Consider the following 19,717-nt stretch of genomic DNA (forward strand, 5'->3'; position numbering starts at 1 on the left):
GCGGGCAGTTACACTAATGCAGGATGCCATCTGTTTTTTCCTCCTCTAAAAGGTCGTGTTTACTAAACATTGCAGAGGCAAGAGAGGTCTGAGGTTAAAGTAAAAGTAATTAAACCATGCAGGACAGGGGCCTCCTGTGCTTCACTGTCCACTTAGTGCTTTTCACACCTCAGTGATAAGCACAGGTGCCCTGTTTGAGGCAGTGACAAGCAACCCCTCTGCAGTGGCAGGCCGCAGGATGTCTCTCAGTCCAACCTGCAGAGACAGCTCTGCAACCATGGCCCAGGGTCTAGAGGGCAGCTGAGAAAAAGGGGCTGTGCTTGGCTGAGTATTCTGGCGGCTGGTGAAATAGGAGGCATGTCTGAGAAGGGAGTAGAAGTGGACGAAGTGTCATTTTGAGGTGTCAGTCAGACAGGCAAAGGAACTAGAAGCAAATACCGAGTGAAAGGCATGGCCAGTCTTGCACCATACACTTCTCATTCAGTTGTAGCAACCTTTGCTGTTCCAAGTCCTCCTCTGCAGGAACCTTTCTGCCTCCATGAAAAAAAAAGAGATGCCAGTCTTCAAGTTGCTGAAATTAGCTATTGAGATCCTGGCCCTCAGACAGGCAGCCAGCTCAGATGGATACCTGCAAAACCATGTTTGCACAACAGAAAGTGCATCAGAAAAGTTTAGTGGCTATAGTACTGTTCTGCAGCAACAGACAAAACAACATAATAATGTGAGACTTACACAGTACATGGGTATCATTTTTAATTACCAAATCTGAAATGGAAACTCTGATTTTGGCACGTTGGACCCTGTGGGATTTGGAGACATTTTTTAGTATTATTACATTTTCCATCTGCTTAATATACATCTCACTAAAACCACTTTAAACAGTGTTAAAAATACTTTGCCTTTTTCAGCCTGTGCTAAAGAATGTTGAATTTTATTCACTTCCAGTATATTAACTGTACGGTACTGTAAAATCCATTTTACAGGTGTGTGTGCCAGACTTTTTATGAAAGAAGTAATATATTCTGGGATGGGTAATGAGCTTGGTTAATTATTATTAATTCCTCTTGGGTAAAACTAGTGTGAGAAGATGGCTTGTTGCCACTGCTTTGCAAGGTGTTACGTGAATGTAGACAAAATCAGAATCTTGTTCCTATTTTGGCCTCTGTTGGGGGAGACTGAGAAATCTGCAGCTCGGCTGGCAGTGGATGATTTGCCAAGATCAAGTTCCAAGTTCCCTGCCTCTCTGGCAGGAGACACTTCTGCCTTCCATCATTTTCAGCATGCTCCCGAAGAGCATTGCCTCCAAGTCACCCTAAAACCTGAACTTAAAAGCAAATCAGAAGCAATTCTTCTGCACTCAGGCACCCAGCATGTCAGAAATCTCTGAACCTTGAAAAGATCCTATAATATATTATCAAGCCTGTCTCAGCCATTTTTCATTGAATTCTGATCAACCCATTCACCATATGTTACGGGTATCCTCAGGGAACACTGAAATGAAATAAACTGAAAAGGCACTTTGGACCCCGCTAACTCAGCAGTTGATTTTATTTTTTCCTTTTTTCTTCCTGAGCAGGGAGAGGAAAGAGGACAGGGGAGACACTGGTATGTCTTAAGACAAAGTGAAGAAATATTCTTGCTGACTTGAGGTCTGGACTCTACTTTCTTGGCATTTGCTAGTGGCCTCTTTTTCTAATTCTCCATATGGTACTAAGGGTTTTTATTCTGACATCTCTGAAAGTTTTAAGTCTCTTATAGCTCTCAGGTCATGATAATACTAATCACTTGCAGCACTTTAGAGCAGCATATATACAATAACCAACTGATCATCATTAAAATCTCTGTGATAGAGATTCATAAATTTTTGCAGTCCTTCGCAAGTAGTCTGTGTAGTCTTTGCCTCAGTTAAAGGGTACAGTCCTGTGCAACAACCTTGGCTACCATGAGCAAGGTGTTTGGTAAGTTATATATATGAAACAGAAATGTGGTCTTCTCCTAGAGTGACACAGACAGATGAGATCAGCCTCTGTAATACTTTCCTAAAACCTCACAGCCATAGCTTCCTCCTCTCCAATTAACTGGATGTTTTTTCATCACTGTGTACCTGCCAACAGGGCATCTGAGCATCCACTTCTTGGGTGACTGGTTTCTTATGTCTCTATGCAAGTTCAGGAGAGACATTGCTATTTTTGTTATTCTGCTATTGCTCTTATGTGTCTGCAATGTTTCTTCTTCGTGTAGGATAGCAGGAGCAAAGAGATGCCTTTTGTGCCTTCACCACACTGGAGCTGTGTAGCTATGGAGCAGTTAGTGAAAAAGTTCAGATTTAGTTTCTTACAGGTATAACCTTGCTGTCCTTGAGAAGAGTAGTGCTCCTGGCCCTACAGTCACATTTAGTCACTCAGCAACCCTGTAAATACCTTTCTGAGAGCTCTGAAAATTACTGTGAACTGACTCTTGTACTTGTCAGCAAGGGCAATAGAATGTAACATTTGAATGATCCAGCTTCTGAGTTCCTGCTTGCGGGCCTAGCTTAAAATTGTCTTGAAACATATGGGGACAACAGGTTGCATATTCTTTCTAAAGAATGGGAATGTTTAAACTTGACAGACAGGACCCAGTGAATGACCATAGTTCAGCTCCCGAACTGGCAGTTTGAAGCGCAGATCCTTACCAAGCTGGAAATGTGTGTTTCTCACAGCGAGGAGATGGTGAGGAGAATGCAAGGAAGTGTATCTTTGTACTTTCCCAATCTCTAAGAACTGAAAAGCAGACAGATCTCTCCCAGGACAGAGGACGATACAAAGCTCTATACAAACATGGGGAGCTGATACTACTAGGAATGGGCTGGTGGACCCCTCTGGCTTAATAGTCTGTTATCACTGATTTGGGTTGGTATCACTGATTTTACATCTTGTATCTTTCTACATTCTTCCCACAGTGTATTTCTTGTGGAAAACCTTCCTTAGAAGTCTGTACATAGAAGCTAAGTCCCAGAAATCTCATTTACATGCTCTAGACATTGATAAAAATATGTATGGGTACCCAGTTGAACTGTCTCAGAGCTTTTTCACCATCCTGCTTTCTTGAAACAAACACTAAGAATCAGCCCAGAACCTTGATACCCTTGTTTTGATATATGCCTTATGCTAGACTAGCTACTGCATTTCATTTAAGACTTGAATTGGATTGTCCATAGTCGCCATCTTTGTCAACAAACTAGTTTCTAATTGCAGCAGTACTAGACAAGTCTGCAGTGCAAAAGGAGGGAAGATATCTTAAGTCAGTGAAATCTATTTGTAATAATAACTAAGCTAGTTGCTATGGGTCAGAAAAGTCGTACAGGAACATCTAGGAAGAACAGAACAGCTGTTTTTTTAGTCTTCCACTTTTATGTGATTGCAAGTGATTTACAGTAATATTAGCACTTCAGATCAAACAGAATTCAAAGGCATTACAAACCTTCCCTCCCTGATTGCATTGTGAGCAGAAAATTGTTTCATTTATCATAAAAGAGTAATTGCAAAAAATGTGAAAGACAGCAGTATGTGATACTTTAAAACACCAACTAAAGAACACCAATTACAGTTGAACCTGCAGGGGTGATGGTGGAATACAGAACTAAATTAACATAGTTGGAGTTTGTCCAGGGCATTGGGATTCACACCTTAGACTCTGTGGGGAACTTCTAATTATTACAATCTAAGAAATATGCAATAGCAGTGTTCCTCCCCTTCATCACAGCCAGAGTGTTTGATTTCTCATTGGGCAAGGGATCCTGGTAATTTACTAGTAGCACTTTTTTTCCAGAGATCTACCATACTGTAGTGTCCTTCTCTACTTTATTTTTCTCTTTTTTTTTTTTTCCTTCTTCTTCTTGTTACTATGATAATAGCCCATGAGCCTTCACTTTTTAACAAAACTGCTCTACCAATGCAAATCAACTGTGTCACACAGGACAGTGGGAAAAGGTAAGATCATTAAGTTTTTAGCTTGTATTTCACTACAGTATTAGTCTGGATCTTTAGCAGTGTGGAAACTTCATCTATTGCTGCTAGGGGACAACAGTGGATAGGCTTCCCAGGGCATTTCTGCAGAAACAGACTGAAGGTGGGTGTAAACTCGGGAGGAATAAAGGGCAGTAAGAGGATCCATAGGGCTACAGTGCTGGCATTCAGGCGACTAAACAAATTATTGCTTGTACGTCACTGATTTTTCTCAGATCAGGCTGAAGTATTCCAGGTTTGGTCTCTTGTCTGAAGGTAATGTAGAATTGTCTGGTATTTTGGAGCTCTTTTTCCCACTAAGTAAAAATGGTTCAGCCATTTATTTATTTATTTTTTCCCACAAAAAAATATGCAGACAGTATTCCCAATTCAGCACGAGTATTTGCTATTGCTTTCTGAACAGTGCAACAGACAAACCAGCAGGGGGTTAAAAAGTTTATATTTAGCACAAAAATATCTAGCTGAAAAATGCCTTTGAGTGCTTCAGTGGAATCTGATTTTGGTTTGACCGAGTTTTGACCCTCAGAAAATTCCACGCATAAGTGTAATACATTCTGTATTCAGAGTGTATTTACTAGAGCATGCATGGAAGAGGAAGACAAGGTTATATGTGTACGTGTGGTTAGTTTATACTCTTATCCTAGCAAAGTGTCTTTAGGGGCTTCAGTTATGTACTGCAAGTGGGAACACTGAGGTTGGTAGTGCTTCTCACGCACTTGTAACTGAATGTGTGCACTTAGTGGTTGCAATCTTAGGGCCCTTCACTGTCATGAAGAATATCTTGGAAGTCTAATGAGGGTAAAGAGGTCTTCTGATCACACCTGTCTTTAAAAATGGCCCTGCTTTGAGCAGACAGTGGAGCTGAGACTTCCCAACTTCTCTTCCAGCCCAGATTATTCTGACTCTATAAAGCCTACTGTTTTTTGTTTTTTTTCCTTCTGCATTAGCTATGCATACAGGATATCCAGTTTCTATGAATGTTACTCACACTCTGTGTGCGACAGAAAACCAAGTGGGCAGCATACACTAAAGATGACAAAAAGCCTCACAAAGCAATGACATTAGAGGTGACATACAACTTCACACAGCAATGAGCCTGAATGCTGCAAAATCTTATGCACACACTTCACATTTTACCGTGAGCCATTTTATGGTAATCAGTGGAGGCACTCAAAAAATATGATTAAGCAAATCATAGAATCATAGAATCAACGAATAGCCTGGGTTGAAAAGGACCACAATGATCATCTAGTTTCAACCCCCCTGCCATTGGCAGGGTTGCCAGCCACTACACCGGGCTGCCCAAAGCCACATCCAGCCTGGCCTTGAATGCCTCCAGGGATGGGGCATCCACAACCTCCTTGGGCAACCTGTTCCAGTGTGTCACCACCCTCTGTGTGAAAAACTTCCTCCTAATATCCACATATGTGAGTGTTTAGAGAATCAATCATGTCACTGAATGTTTGCTGGCATTTATAGTGCATTCATGCTCCCAGATAATTCTGCTAGCTGTTTAGCTCACTGCCTCAGGCTTTGACTTGCCCTAAAGACAGCACACTCTGCACTGTGGCCTTGACTCAGCAAAGCAATTTGGGATATATGGCTCACTGAATCAGAGCTTGTGACTCTAGCCGAAATTGCTTTGTAGGACACAGTCCAGTTCCCACTGAAATAGCTGTGAGTTTTTTGTCATGCACTGCAAAGAAAACATGATCAAATCTGTATTTACCTGTCATCCCTTTAGCTGAGGATAAAAACATATCTACGCCACTGGTTAAAAGGAGAATGGGCAGAACATAGGCTTCCAATGAAAGTGTCACAGTGAAAGCCATAAAGGAAAAGTCTGTTAATTTTCCTGGAAATATGGAGAGGCATAAAACAGAAAGAGTTAAAAACTGGGATTTAGTTTACATGTAGTTATATGCCTTATTTAAATGAAGGTATTTCCTGATTGATAAATACACAGCTATGTCATTTTAATGTTTTTTTATAAAGTTGGTTACATAGAATTAATGCAAGACATTGATTTCTTTAAATTTATTTTTAAAATCTGACTGCTGACTACATACATGTGTATGAAAGTAGAAGCTTTCTACCTTTAAACTCTCCTTTCTTAGTTCTGAAGTTGTGGCATTGTGTTTGACTCATCATTTAGAGTCAGTTTAGAAACTATAGAAATAAGTCTAAACTTAATTGTTAAAATGCTACTGGAGATAACGAATTTCATTTCAAAATACTAAAAAGTATTTAAAAGTCATCCTGTGCTCAGCAGATGGAGAACCTAGGTCTACTACCTGAGCTCTTAAGAGTGCTCAGCACTTTTGAAAATGAGTCTAAAATGCTTGTAAGTAGTTTGGGCGCTACAGAAAATCATATTTGCAACTAATTTCCCTGATTTTGTTCTGACATCAAAACCAATCATAACATAATTTGATGTCTAGCAGAATTGGTCATATATGGAGCAAATCAAGAAAAAGAAATACTGTTTAGAAGTGAATTAAATAATGTAATGCTGTTTAAATATGGGAGACGGTATACAACTTTGACTTCAATTGAATTAAATGCACTGGTTCTGTAGCAGTTATTTCCAAACTTGATGCTGCCATCAGCTACACCCTCATCCCTTGGAAAGGAGTGGAGCTGAATCTGGTGTAAACTATGCAGCAGAGCTGAGTCCATGCAGACTGGCCTGGACTCTCTGGGAAATCATAAATTACTCATCTCTAGCCACTGGAAGGATGTGGCAACAAACACTCCCATAATTCAAGCAGACCCTCAAAGTCTTGTTTGAAATTGGATGATTTCAGAAAACATTTGGCAAGAGAGGTTAACAACAGACTTCTTCAGCACTTCAATGGATTGGATGTACGTGAATCCCACCCTGTTCAATGCAACACGTCAACTCCCTTAGAGTTCACAGTTGTCAAGCCCTGGTTTCATACAATCACTGCTGTGACTGACAGGAGAAAAGGGTGTTTTGCTTTCTCTTCAAGCCCTCAGTGGCACAGCACTGTCCTGTGGGTCAGAAAGAAATGACTTGTTTTATGGAAGTTCTGTAGCCTGCTGTGGCTGTGTTGCAGAGTTGCTTTAAAGAGTCAGGACCTCAGGCTGGCTGGCTGGCTGTACTGTATCTTTATAGTCTCAGCACTCCATACTCTTACACTGTTTCTCTGGAAAATCTCCAGCATTCAGCTGTCCTTACATCATTTCCCACATGCCCATATAAAAACCAGGGGCAACCTGGATCCATGGGAACCAGGCTCTGAACCAGATGAGACTGTGGGATGCTCCATCCCCAGTGACAGCCTTTACAGCCCGGGCTCCCTCAACATTTAAAATGCAGATCAGTGAAAGAGCATAGCAAACAATAATAAACGTAATAATAAACAATACAAATAATAATAATAATAATAATAATAATAATAATAAAAAAACAAATAAAAAAGAGAAACGTTGCGTTTTGTTCACAGTGATGATCCCAGCGGTTCCACAAGCAAGAAAGCCGGGTGTGAAACGGAGGATCCGAAGGAGGCCGGCAGACAGAGTGGCCAGGAAGGCAGGTCCGACACCCAGACGCTAAAAGCCCAGCATGAGGAGCTCCAAGAAGAGCAGGCAGCGGGGTGTTCCCCTCTGGTGCAGAAGGCGAGCCTCCACCACACGGGCTCCCCAGTGAGAGTGCAGCGCAGCAAAGGGACGGCCTCGTGTTCCCATGCAGCTGCCTCCGATTATGAGCTCTCCCTTGACCTAAAGAATAAACAGGTACAGAGGCTTCCTCCTCAGGCTGTGGGAGAAGGGGATGGGGTGGGAGGGGCTGCGTTCACACTGTGGTGTGCCCATGTTTCTGCAAATACTTCAGCCTTCTTTTGCTTAGAGCTTTCACTCAGCCTGGCCCTTTGGCTGCGTGGGGCTGATGGAGGAAGTAACTTCTCCACCTCTGACTGCAATAGTCTTTCACCCAAGCCTGCTCTACTCCTCATTGCTGTGTTCTGTGTTCTGAAATGGCACTCAGGTGCGACTGTAGGTTTAGAGGTGGATTGTAGGCAGCTGAGGAGTGAGGCATCCAGAGACACCGCTTGCACAAAAGCACACATTCCCTGTAGACCTCCCTGCAAATGACTGTCACAAAAAGCCTCCCTCGTGGGAGAAGTCTCCAAGAGCCATCCTGCCCTCTTGGATCAACCTGGACAGGCCCCATGTGCACTTTCATGTTAGTCTCTTCACAGAATGAGCTCACAGGATAGGTGAGGTTTATTCAGGAGGTGTCCTGCACAATGTCTACCACTGTGTTAGCATATTGTTGCCATCGTTGCCTTCAGGATGCTGAAGAGGCAGGCAGGTTTACTAGACTGTGATTCAGTTCTGGAAGTTTCAAGCCTTTCCTCCTGTGCCTGAGACTACAGACTTGCTCCAGAGCATCTTTATTTGCGTTTCCCAATGGGGCTCTCAAACAACGGTAGTGGGACAGGGGCTAATAGCAGCTGGCCTCTTCACTCAAAGGCGATGAGATGGAATGTGCCCTCACCACCCTGTGTCTCTGCAGTTTACAGCCCAGGAGAGCTGTTGTACAAAACGAAAACCTAAAGAATTCGTTTCTGACTTTTCCCTGGATTGGCAGCTCAACCGGAGGCTGTCTAATATACAGACCGTGCAGGATGTGAGATGGAAAGGACAAACAAGGGCTAGTGATACTGTTCATATTGCATTCAATGGGAGAATTCAGGGGGAGCTATGCTATTGCAGATGAAGGGTCTCAGCTAATGAGGTTCCCATAGAAGAAACTGCTGTTTCTGGGACATCTCTCTGCCACTTCCCTCAAGGCATTGCTGCTGTCCCAAACAGGCATTTCAGATCAATAGCCCACTAAATTCCTGAGCAGAAAAGAAGCCTTTTTCTTTTTCTTTCTTAAATACTGCATATCCAGAATTCTTGCTTCACACCAGGAAAAGAAACAAGAGACTAATTAACTAGCTTTACAAAATGATATGACATATCCTCAGGGTGGGACAGATCTTGGCTGCTATATATGGGCTTAGCCTCCTGTATGTCCTAGAGTTGCTCTGCTTTTGTTCTGGGGAGTGTCTGTCCTGTGTTATTTTAGCTTTAAGGTCATTTTGTCTCATCACTGTTGTTGCAGCAGAGGCCAGACCTGCCCTGGATGCATGTGAGACAGAGAAACATGTTAGCTGCTTGTTCATTAAACTCTGGTGCCTTGCAGTACTGACCTTGCAGGAACCTTGCCTGTCTCATAGGTAGAACCATTTTTCCCACAGCAGAGGGGGATTAAAATATGTGTGCTTCTCCAGGCCTGATGGATGTCTTCAGTGAACTACTTCTTGCTCTGGAAGGGGAGATTTCCATGGAGAGGAATCTTACATATAGTCTTACACTCTGTAGTAAGTAGTTTCATAGGTTTCCTATCAACCTACTTGTTCAGTTGTTCTTTTGAATTGGAACAAAGAGTACATTACCTGTCACAACACTTTTCCAGTAGTTCCCTAGTGATATCACAAATTTTCTTAGTGTAAGTTCTACAAGTGGAAGAAGGCATTTTTAGACTCACAGTGCAGTTGAACTCACATTTTGCTCTGGAAAGGGGACTGAGTGCTGCTGAAGGAGGGCAGCATAAAGCTTCCTCTGTTTGGCTTGGAGGTACAGTTCATCTACCAGTTATTGCCCCTCAGCATTAAGCTAGAGGGTTGATAAGTTCCCCTAAGTTTATGCTCTGCAGAACGGTAGGGAAAATGAAGATCACAGAGAGCTTTCTGTGCAGAAGTTCTGGCAGATGTCTTATGTAAGAAGGAAAACATCCCATTAACACATGGCCTTTGTAGCAATGTCATTTCATTGTGAGAGTTTGATGGGAAGGAGAGATGTTAAGAAGGGATGATGGAGAACGCATATGTTCTGTATTACTATTGTTTACAATGCATGCTTTTACTCGAGCTACTCAGATTCTGTCTCTAAGACTGATTCCCGTCTTGCTAACGTGGTGGCATGTAGCCATTCTCAGTGGCTACCCGGTTGGAAAACTAGTGACAACTGAGAGTATCCTGGCAGACTTCTGCTTTTACATCTCTGGGAAACAAAAGCATGGGTTATATACCTCAACTCTTTTGCCATATCCAGTCCTGACACTTCAGCTTGCCTTAGGCTGACCTTATTAAAGCTCCCTTCATGTGCAATCTCTCATGGCCATGGATATTTCCCAGCCATTTGTAATTCAGCCACAAGGCCTAAATTGCTCAAACTGAGTTTTCATGTTGAGGCCCAGAAATGTATTAAGCTAATTATACTTTGAAATCCCCCTCACCCTTCTCTTGCTGTTCCCTTCTTTGGCTCTGGCTGTCAGATAATTCCCCAGAGAAGAATATCTTTAAGTAAGCAATTACTTGTGATTCATAGGGTTTATTAGGAGTGAGAGGTGGCCAATCATGGCTGGCCTCTCAAATGGGCAGGGAAAGTTCCTTCAGCAAGCCAGACATACATCTCCATTACCTGTGACTGCTGGGGTGTGCTAATGGATGCCCTTTCTTCCTTTTGAGAGGAAGAAAACAGACCAAGAGATGTGCTAAATCCTTAATTCCTCTGGAGTGTCAATTTGCTTGCCCTGGTAGCAAATGTGAATGTCTCAGACATCAGTAAACCATAAATGGTTGGGCTACATCAAAGGGAGAGAGAGCAAGACCCACTCCAGTGGGGAGGGGAGGGCACTGCTTTATGGGCATGCTGGTTTTGGCTTTGCCTGCCATCTCAAATATCCTTTTGACACGCTTAGTCATCTCACGTCTCTGGGCCCTTGTTATGCCAGCTGCAGAACACTGTAAGATAGATGCCCCTTGCTGGTAAGGACTGTATGACCACTTGCAGAACCTGCCCTTGAGCTCCTGGTACAAATGGAGAGCAGACTATGCTGGGAGTCCTCTCACTTTACATGTTGTTCTGCTCTGTAATGCCTTAGTCCTTTGAGAGGGCTGAGATAATGGACTGCAAAAATCTTATGATTGTTTTGTCAAGGTACTGACAGTTTGCATCATTCCTTCAGATTTGTAGAAGGATCTCTCTTCCTAATAGTTATTAAAGTCTGTCTTCTTGGGAACTGTCCTTGCATGAAAGAAATTGGCCTTTTACTTCAGATCAGCTGTGACATCTTGTCCTAGCCTCTAATAAGATCAGAGCATATGAATTTCACATTTTCAGAATGGCTGTCACCTCCTTGCAAACCTCAGGTAATTAAAGGCTCTTTCTTCTGCTTTATTTTGTATCTTACTATTATTCTGTTCCTCGGATAGCTGTGTCTGTCTCTCCCATTTGTTCCTCTTTCCCTCTCAACACAATTAGCTATACATTTTGATTAACCAGATGGTTATATGAAGTGCTCACGGTCAGCTGTTGGCAGTAACTGTCCGGATTGGATGTGTGCAGGTTATGGGTTTAATTTGCATTTATCTACATGAGGCTTCCTCCTGGAGACAAAGAACCAAGCTTTGAGGAGATGTGGCAGGAGTGCTGAGCTGGTGGTAGGATTTAAGATGGTCATTTAGGAAATAAGGTCAGAGAACATAGCAAAACCCTTCTACTGACTATCAAGAATATCTTCTTGTTCCTGTATTCTTCTTTCTTGCCATATTAAATGAACTCCTATCAAAAAAATTACTGATACATCTTGTAGTAAACGAACCTGAATACATGATCTTTGTGTAGTTGATTTTTAGCACCAGTTCTATAGATCTGTTATGGGAGGGCAGCAGGGCAAATAATAGGCCAACATTTTTTAAATTAGGGATAAGCAGAGCTCTGAGCCTGCTGCCTCTACTGACCCTATTGCTAAGTAAATTGTTAGAATTTGCCAGTGCTGAGCTTTGATACTTGCTTTGGGCAGATGTGAATTCAGTAGCAAGACAAACAAAAAACAAGCTCAAGGCAGAGGAGCCCTTCTTCATTTTCATGGAGGAGAACATGAAAGGATGTTATCTCTCTGCTCTCCAAGAAAAGGCAGCCTTTCATCTATTGCAGCAGGATACCTGACTTATTGCTGCCTGGAGTGATGGGGTGGCAATGGGAGAGCAAGGCCTTCAATTCATACTCCAGCAGCCAGGATACCAGTGCAGGAGCAGAATGACTGGGCTTACACTATTTGTCTCTTCCTGTCATTTCCCAAAATCTTATAATCATCCCCTGCAACCAGGGGAGTTAATATTGGAAAGATGCCTGGAGTGATTTGCACTTCTCACAGCTATCATTCCAGACCTTCACTTGTATCCAGTTCACTCACTGATGGTTTTATCCACAACTTGCATAGTGTTTTAAAAAAATGGAAAAGAAGAAGGAATCAGTTTACATGACATGTCTCTGGGAGCTAGGGCTCATGTCTCACTCTGTCTTTGCACTTAACCTTAGGTTTTCTGGCAGCTCAGTCCTTCACCCTGTGATAATGGGCCAGTGAGGCATACCTTGAGGGGCAGCAGTGTGTATCTGGGTGTAAGGATACTCACCACATGAATTATGTAGCCAATCCTCTGTTAATTCAAGTCTGAATTTACCAGTGCTCCCAGCCCAGCACTTTACCTTTGGTGGGCTTTTCCACATGTGCACACACACATGTATATACTACAGTCTACACCTGTGTTCTGCACTATGAAATGTAGACAATGTGGAGTTCAATTAATCATTCAGTCAAGACCTCAGTGAAAGTAAATTGAATTCATCCTTTTTCCTCCAGTTCCATCATTCACCATCATCTTCACACCGTCCCACTTGTCAGCTCTCAGTTACTCCCTGGAATCAAGAAAGCAAACATTCTCCTGCAGCATGTTAGTGAAGGCCCAGCAGCAGAACAAGAGAGAGGGCAATACTGGGAAGTACAAATACAAGACTATGGAGAAGACCATACGTACTTGTTTTTTTGAAGCCTGTTGGGATGCCAGTTAGCTGTGTGTATGTTTATTCACATGTGTGTGTGTTATTACCAGTTCAGGAAGGAGAAAATCCTGCTGCCACTTCTTCTTAATGTCATGTCTCAATGTCTAACATCAGAATTTCTTACTTTTCAAACCTTATGTTCTCTCTCTTCTTGAGCTGTTTTCATTTTACTTCTGGTTAATGCCTGAAAAACTAGACTAGAAAGGAGACACTTTGGGATTCAGAGAGCTTGCTAAAAGACATCCTCTACGGAGTTCTGTGGAAATGGATACTTCCTGCTAGCTCCTATGACCAAGACAGTATTTTCTGCATTTAGAAGTCAACTTTTCTTTCCTTATTCTGAATGGTTTCTTCTTGCTCCTGTCAGTATTTCCTAAGGTGAATAAGGATGGGAGGAGTTTAGAAGCACTCTAAACAAAGGGAAAATCCTCGACATTGCTAAATCAATGTTCTTTGTACTGCGTCCAGGCCTGGGGCTCCCAATGCAAGAAAGATGTGGTACTGTTGGAGCGGGTCCAGAGGAAGACCACAGAGGACTTGAGCACCTCTCCTACCATGAAAGGCTGAGGGAGCTGGACTTGTTCACCTTGGAGAAGAGAAGGTTCTGGGGAGACCTCATTGCAGGCTTCCAGTACTGAAAGGGAGCTTATAAAAAGGAGGGAGACCAAGCTGTGGTTGTCCCATCCCTAGAGGCGCTCAGGGCCAGGTTGGATGGGGCCCCGGGCAGCCTGATCCTCTGGGTGGCAGCCTTGCCTATGGCAGGAGGTTAGAAGTAGATGATCTTTAAGGTACCTTCTAACATTAACCATTCTGTAATGCTATCAAAACATTGCTGAGCAAGAAGACACATATTTGGAATTGTCTGTTTAATCATGCTGTCAGAAGTGGAAATGCAAAGGAGGGGTGCCTCCAGGTTCCAGCTGGTATGGGTGGCACTGTAGATGGAGGCATGATCATGATACAGGTGTAAGGAAGCTCACAATGCTGATGTTTTGACCAGTCATGCCTAAAGGAAGGCCTTCTGTTTATACTGAGGGCACAGCAATGCAGGAGAAGGTTAATTCCATGTTAAAAGTACTTTTGACAGTCATTATAGACTAATCAGTATAGCAATTGGGGTCACGTAAAGCCATCAGAAGTCAATTAAGGAAAAATAACCTCTTATTTGTATGTCTTTCAGATTGAAATGCTAGAGCACAAATACGGAGGTCACCTGGTATCTCGCAGGGCAGCCTGCACCATCCAAACTGCTTTCCGACAATATCAGCTCAGCAAGAACTTTGAGAAGATCCGCAACTCACTGCTGGAGAGCCGCATGCCACGCCGCATCTCTCTGAGGAAAGTCCGGGTCCAGAACTCTGAGAGCTTCTCTGCTGAGAAAGCTCTAGTGGAGGGGTACAACTTTGTGGGCATCCCGTTGGTGAGGTCCCCATCTTTGCCAGCCACAATCAGCGGAGCACTGACTGAGCTGGAGGACTCCTTCACGGAACAAGTTCAGTCCCTGGCCAAGTCTATTGATGATGCTCTGAGCACCTGGAGCTTGAAGACCATGTGCTCACTGCAGGATGGGGGCTCATACCAGATAAGAGAGACCTTCAGTGCCAGTTCAATGCAACCAAACCAAGACTTAGAAGCTGAGCTGCAGGACAAGGAGAAGGAGGAAGGGCTTCTGCCAGATACCCTACCTAAGAGCAGCAGCACTCTTATGATGGCTTTTCGAGATGTCACGGTCCAGATTGACAACAAGAATATCTCTGTCTCATCGTCTACCTCGGTGTCCATGGCAAACTGCCTGAGCAGCAATGCCCAGGCTGGTCTCTCTCAAGCCTCCAAGTCTGAAGAAAGCCCGGGAGAAGGAGAGGGAGAAGACAGTGAACCGCAGGCTGCCCCAGAGTGCTTACCTGAGACAGAAGCTCTCCAGAACAGCCACGCTTTCACTGAAGTGAACATTAGCAGTAATGGCATGGGGGACAGCAATGAGGAGCCTGGACAGATGGCAGTGCAGAAGCTCCAGTTTGATGCTAACAATGAGATGGGGCAAAGCAAAGGCTCTGAATCTGAGAATGCAGACAACTCAGAGCAGCTGAGCAGCAGCAGCACCTCCACTTCAGCAAAGTCAGCCTCTGAGGTGTCCTCAAAAGAAGCACTGCAAGCCATGATCCTCAGCCTCCCACGGTACCATTGTGAGAACCCAGCTAGCTGCAAGTCCCCCACGCTTTCCACAGACACCATGAGGAAACGCCTCTACCGCATTGGGCTGAATCTCTTTAATATGTAAGTGACTCTTCATCTTTTGTGTTTCCTGGACTGCTTCATGCCTCACAAGAATAGGTGAAGACAAAGTCTTGGTCTAGATCTGTCTCTAGGGAAGTTCTTCATATTCAAGGATATGACCCTCTCAGTATCAGATTTAGACCACGAGTTGTCTGCCCAAAGGCTTTCTCCCTAAATTTTCCCAAGTGCTGTTCTGATCTGCCCAGTAGAGGAACAATGCTGTCCTGAATTCTGAACCTTCAATTCCAATTTCAGTCCATTTGAGATCGTGCCACATTCTGTTGAAAAGGCAGAAGCATATCTGTGGACGTAAAAACTGTCTCAGATACTTAACTTGGAGCATTTCCAAGGAGAAAGAGAGAGAAAAGTAGAGCTGAGCCTAGCTAACCTGGTATAGTGCTCTGGCTTTTGTTTTCCTTCTGTTTTTTTTGGGTAGATTTTTTTTTGTCTTAATAGAACAGGTTTAGTCATCTCAGTTTCTCATACGTCTGAGTCTGATATCCTATGAAAAGGCTTTAGATGTAAAAGTAAAGCAGTGTGGCTCAGAAAGTACAGTCAGAAGGGGTGAGCTCAAGGGGTCATATGCAGTCTATTTTAGATTGGCAGAAAGCAGCTGAGCTCTTATAAGAAGCTTTAGATTTGCTTGTTGTCTTTCGATGAGATATTTCTCATCAAAACAACCCTTGAGAAATAGTGGGATTTTATCTCATGCTATCTTGGTTTCCATTTGAATCCCCAGATGAAGGTGCTGGGAACATAATGCACTTACACAAACAGAATGTTTTGCCACGCATTAGTGTGGGCTTTTTGGTCTGAGCAAGGACTGAAGTTTATGTAGTTATGGACAGAAGTTTTGCACAGACAAGGATTAAATATATGTAGTCCAGAGACTGTAGACCCCAGAAGGCAGGAATGTGGTTGAAAGATTTTTAGTGCTGGCTACAGAGCGCGTCTGGAATTCTGTAAGAGCAGACAAGCTCGGGACTCATAGAGAGCCAAGGAGGATATTGAGGAGGACATTTACTAATTCTGTTCAGTAGATTGTGAACAGGTGGGTTCACATATATTTATCAAAGTCAGGCTCTGGCAGCACATGTTTGCCCAATGGATGCGAGCAGGCTGGAATAAGAGAAGGTAGGCACCAGGAACAGATGGGAGCTGATTATGACATAGTTCCAGCTCCACAGAGATGTTGTGGTACTTGTGTTGGGATTGGTGTTTTTCTGGAGGAGGACATGGGGTTCACATCTCTGCAAACCAAGTATTTCAGTATTTTCAGTCATGTTTGGCAGGAGTTCCTATACCCAATGTGTTTTCCTTTGGTTCATGCAGAGTTGACACAAGTACTGATGTGATCATAAAGCAGGAGTGAAAGTGTTTTTTTCCAGCCTGTCTGCCTCCTCCAGTCTGCCTGGCACACATTCATGTGTCAGATTAACAACACTAGGTCTTCTGGGGCAGCACTGCCATTCTTCATTTAGTGACCTGAGTTTCCTGCATCTTGCAGGTCTCCGTGGGATCGAAAACTGAGTAACACCATGGTGCTTTGAAACACAACTTCCTCAAACACAACTTCCCTGCTGCCTTGAAACTAGTTGCTGAAACAACGTGCCAGTAATCTGTGAGGCTCAATTTTCTAGACAAAACATTGGGGGGTAGGGAGAAAAGGAATAGACTTAGGGCAAGGAAAGGTTTTTTTTTTAATTCTGTGAGCAGGAATTAAGGGAGGTATAGCTCCTCTTGTAACACTGTAACATACCACAACCCAAGGGGTGGCAAGGGGGTTTATAGGCATTCAGCTTAGTGCAATTAATTGATTGTTGGTCTCCCTGCCAAGGAGATGGTTTACCGTCACAGAGATTGTGATACGATCACCAACCCATAGTGCATGGAGCTGAGGCTATGAGTATGTGCATGCACATATTTTTGCTGGCTGCTCCGCTGGACCAAGAGCTGAAAGCCTCCAATTGCTAGCACCATCTGCCATAGTCTGTCTGGCCTTACACTGCTTTTCTGTAGGCAGTGCTCTGGCTTGGAGCAGGCCCCTGGGAACAGACAGATCCTGCGCTGTTGTGGCACTTTCGCCTTCCCCCCCTCCACAGTGAGGGGGTGGAATCCCTGGAACGGAGAGTGCTTCATTATGCAGCACTTCTGTAATAACTGAGTGTGTGTGGGCAGCTGGTTGTGTGGGCAGAGGGAAAGCCAGCAGGACGTGAGGAATCCCACAGCATTTGCTGGCCATGCATAACACCCCTGAAATATTGAGGAAAATAGCAAGGACTGAGCTCAGGAGAGAAAGAAATGGAGCTGCTTGCTGCACATCTGGTAAAAGTCATATGCTGCAGTATATGAGATACATATACAGGTATTCAGTGGCAAAGATGCTGTATCATTACCAGGATTTTGTGGGGAACAATTTGAATCCAGGGAAAAGCTGATGTAAGGCTGCTGTTGATTAAATAGTTGTGTTCATTTACATTTGAGCTTTAGTCTATGCAGTGAAGGAGGGCTGTCAGAGCTGGACTGTTTTATTCTACATCCTCTTGCTTTGTGTGTTCCATTCCTTCTGAAATCTGCATGTCTATGCCATCTGTATTAGAACTGTTTCCTGGCCACATCCAGCTCCCATCTCCTCTGGAACTAATCCAGAGTCAGCCCAATGTCTTTGGAGTGACATCAGTGACTGAGGTCTTGCCTTGAACATTACATTGGGTCAAAGATTAAAATATGCACATGGAGGTCCATTTTTTTGAATCTCTGTTACTTACCTTGACTTCACCCATGGCCATTTAACCCTTGCATTTAGCTGAGAACTTTGCCTGTGCTCTTCAAAGGTGAAGCTGGAGATCTATATGATGATACAGAAGGTATTCTGTTGTTTTTCCTTTAGCAAGTCCTAGGTTTTCAATGTCAGATCTTGCATCTCTCCTATTCATAAATTTAATGGGCTGACTTGTTCTCGCAGATACTCTTCCTGACAATGCCACTCTGCCCACGATGTTTTCTATGTGACATGACAGAGTAAGCAGAAGTATCTTCAACCCAACTTCTGTTAGTATAACCATGAGGCCTCTGTATGGTTCAGGCCATTCTCCTGAATGCCGATCCGCTTATAGCTAGACATATGTTGCTCACCCACATCCTTCACCACCTGATAGTGTCACACTCTGTGTCTGTCATATCATGCATTCACGTGCTCAGAGATCTCATCCTATTCTTTCCTCACCCCAGAAAACAGCCTAAGCAAACCTGGCCCTTGAGCCATGACAAAGATCCCTGAATCTGGGTTAATGGTGGAAGTATGTTTTCCTTTCCTATACTTTATGAGGATGCTACCTCTCCCTGTTCACGAGCTCAGAATGAAAGGAACATGGAAATCCTCCACATTACGTGAGTTCCCCTCAGCAAGAGTGCATCGTGACTGAGGGCCTTCAGTGGCACAGTCTGAGGTACAGGAAGAAACTCTGCTACACGATGCACATATAGCACTCATTCCAGCGTGTACTGTGGGACAGGCACCCCCATAGACTCACAGCTGCTGCCAGGTTGCATAGAAGCCTGTATGCTTATAGGATACATAAGGAGAAAGGCAAAATGTGCGGACATGATGGTCTCCTAGGAAAATGTATGATGTAGGAGAAATCTGCATATATAGGAGATATACGCACACATGAACACTTGTAGAGGCACACAGTACCCCCCAAGATGTGTGCACAGATGCTGGCACACCACTGTGTAGATCGGCGCTCCCACAGACAGGCAGCTGGGCTCACTCACACCCAGCCTGATCTCAGAGGGGGCTCACAGTCAGAGGGGGAGAAAAACCCTCTGTGCTCTGTCTTGGAGCTGCATACAGCTCTCTCTCAGCTCTGACAAGGCATTCTCCAGGTGCATGCTCTCATCCACCCACACTCGCAGATTTCTGCCTGAGGGGGGAAATCAATAGAGAAGGGAAGAACAACACAGCTAGGGTGGGGGAAGTGGAGGAAGGGATAATGCAAATATGAGAATGGGATTTCTATTCAGGCAGCCAGCAGCAGACTCAAGTGAGGAAGGCAGAAATGTCACTCAACACCGAGCAGTAAAAATGTATGAAAAAGAAAATGAATTTTTATTTACAGAAAAAAAGTGCCCCATCTTTGGTTAGCCCCCTCTATGTCTTGAGCCTCATTTGCCCATAGCCCATGGAAACAGTGCCTCCTAAGTCTCTTCACAGTCACCTTTTTCCCTGTGCAAATGTCTGTCCTACACAAGGTGTAACCCCAGCTTTCTGAGACGGTAGCAAAGGGTCATATTTAGGTACCCTAAACAAGCTAAGATGGGGTAGGTACAGTGCAACAGATTTTGATTTTGAAGGAGAGGGATGGCAGAAGAGAGTCACTGGTGAGCAGCAAGATCCTTTGTGGCAAGAGGCACTTACAGTCTCCTCCAGACAACAGCAGGTGCTGCAGGTGACACAGTGGCTCCCATGACATCCGTTTGCACTCATCAGCAGCTGGGGAGAACTCTCCCAAGTC

The 19,717-nt window shown here is 43.9% G+C and overlaps 2 protein-coding genes across 7 annotated transcripts in view; both read left to right on the forward strand.

Moving 5' to 3' along the window:
• The window catches only part of LOC100542571 (zinc finger protein OZF-like), a 1,148,434-nt gene that overhangs the window by 905,727 nt on the left and 222,990 nt on the right, over positions 1 to 19,717 (forward strand). The window lies entirely within an intron of this gene.
• Positions 1 to 19,717, forward strand: part of IQSEC3 (IQ motif and Sec7 domain ArfGEF 3) — a 55,281-nt gene that overhangs the window by 11,926 nt on the left and 23,638 nt on the right. For 2 of the 5 annotated variants that reach the window (XM_010714260.2, XM_019612423.1), the window contains exons 2-3: positions 7,478 to 7,766; positions 14,107 to 15,200. In XM_010714260.2, coding sequence (XP_010712562.1) covers positions 14,113 to 15,200 — 1,088 coding nt within the window. In that variant the 5' untranslated portion in view covers positions 7,478 to 7,766; positions 14,107 to 14,112. Of the gene's footprint in view, positions 1 to 7,477; positions 7,767 to 14,106; positions 15,201 to 19,717 lie in introns of those variants that run through there. The other 3 variants (XM_010714277.2, XM_010714269.2, XM_010714255.2) reach the window with 2 other exon arrangements.

The sequence above is a fragment of the Meleagris gallopavo genome, chromosome 1 (assembly GCF_000146605.3).
Source record: "Meleagris gallopavo isolate NT-WF06-2002-E0010 breed Aviagen turkey brand Nicholas breeding stock chromosome 1, Turkey_5.1, whole genome shotgun sequence".
In the NCBI taxonomy this organism is placed as follows: Eukaryota; Metazoa; Chordata; class Aves; order Galliformes; family Phasianidae; genus Meleagris; species Meleagris gallopavo.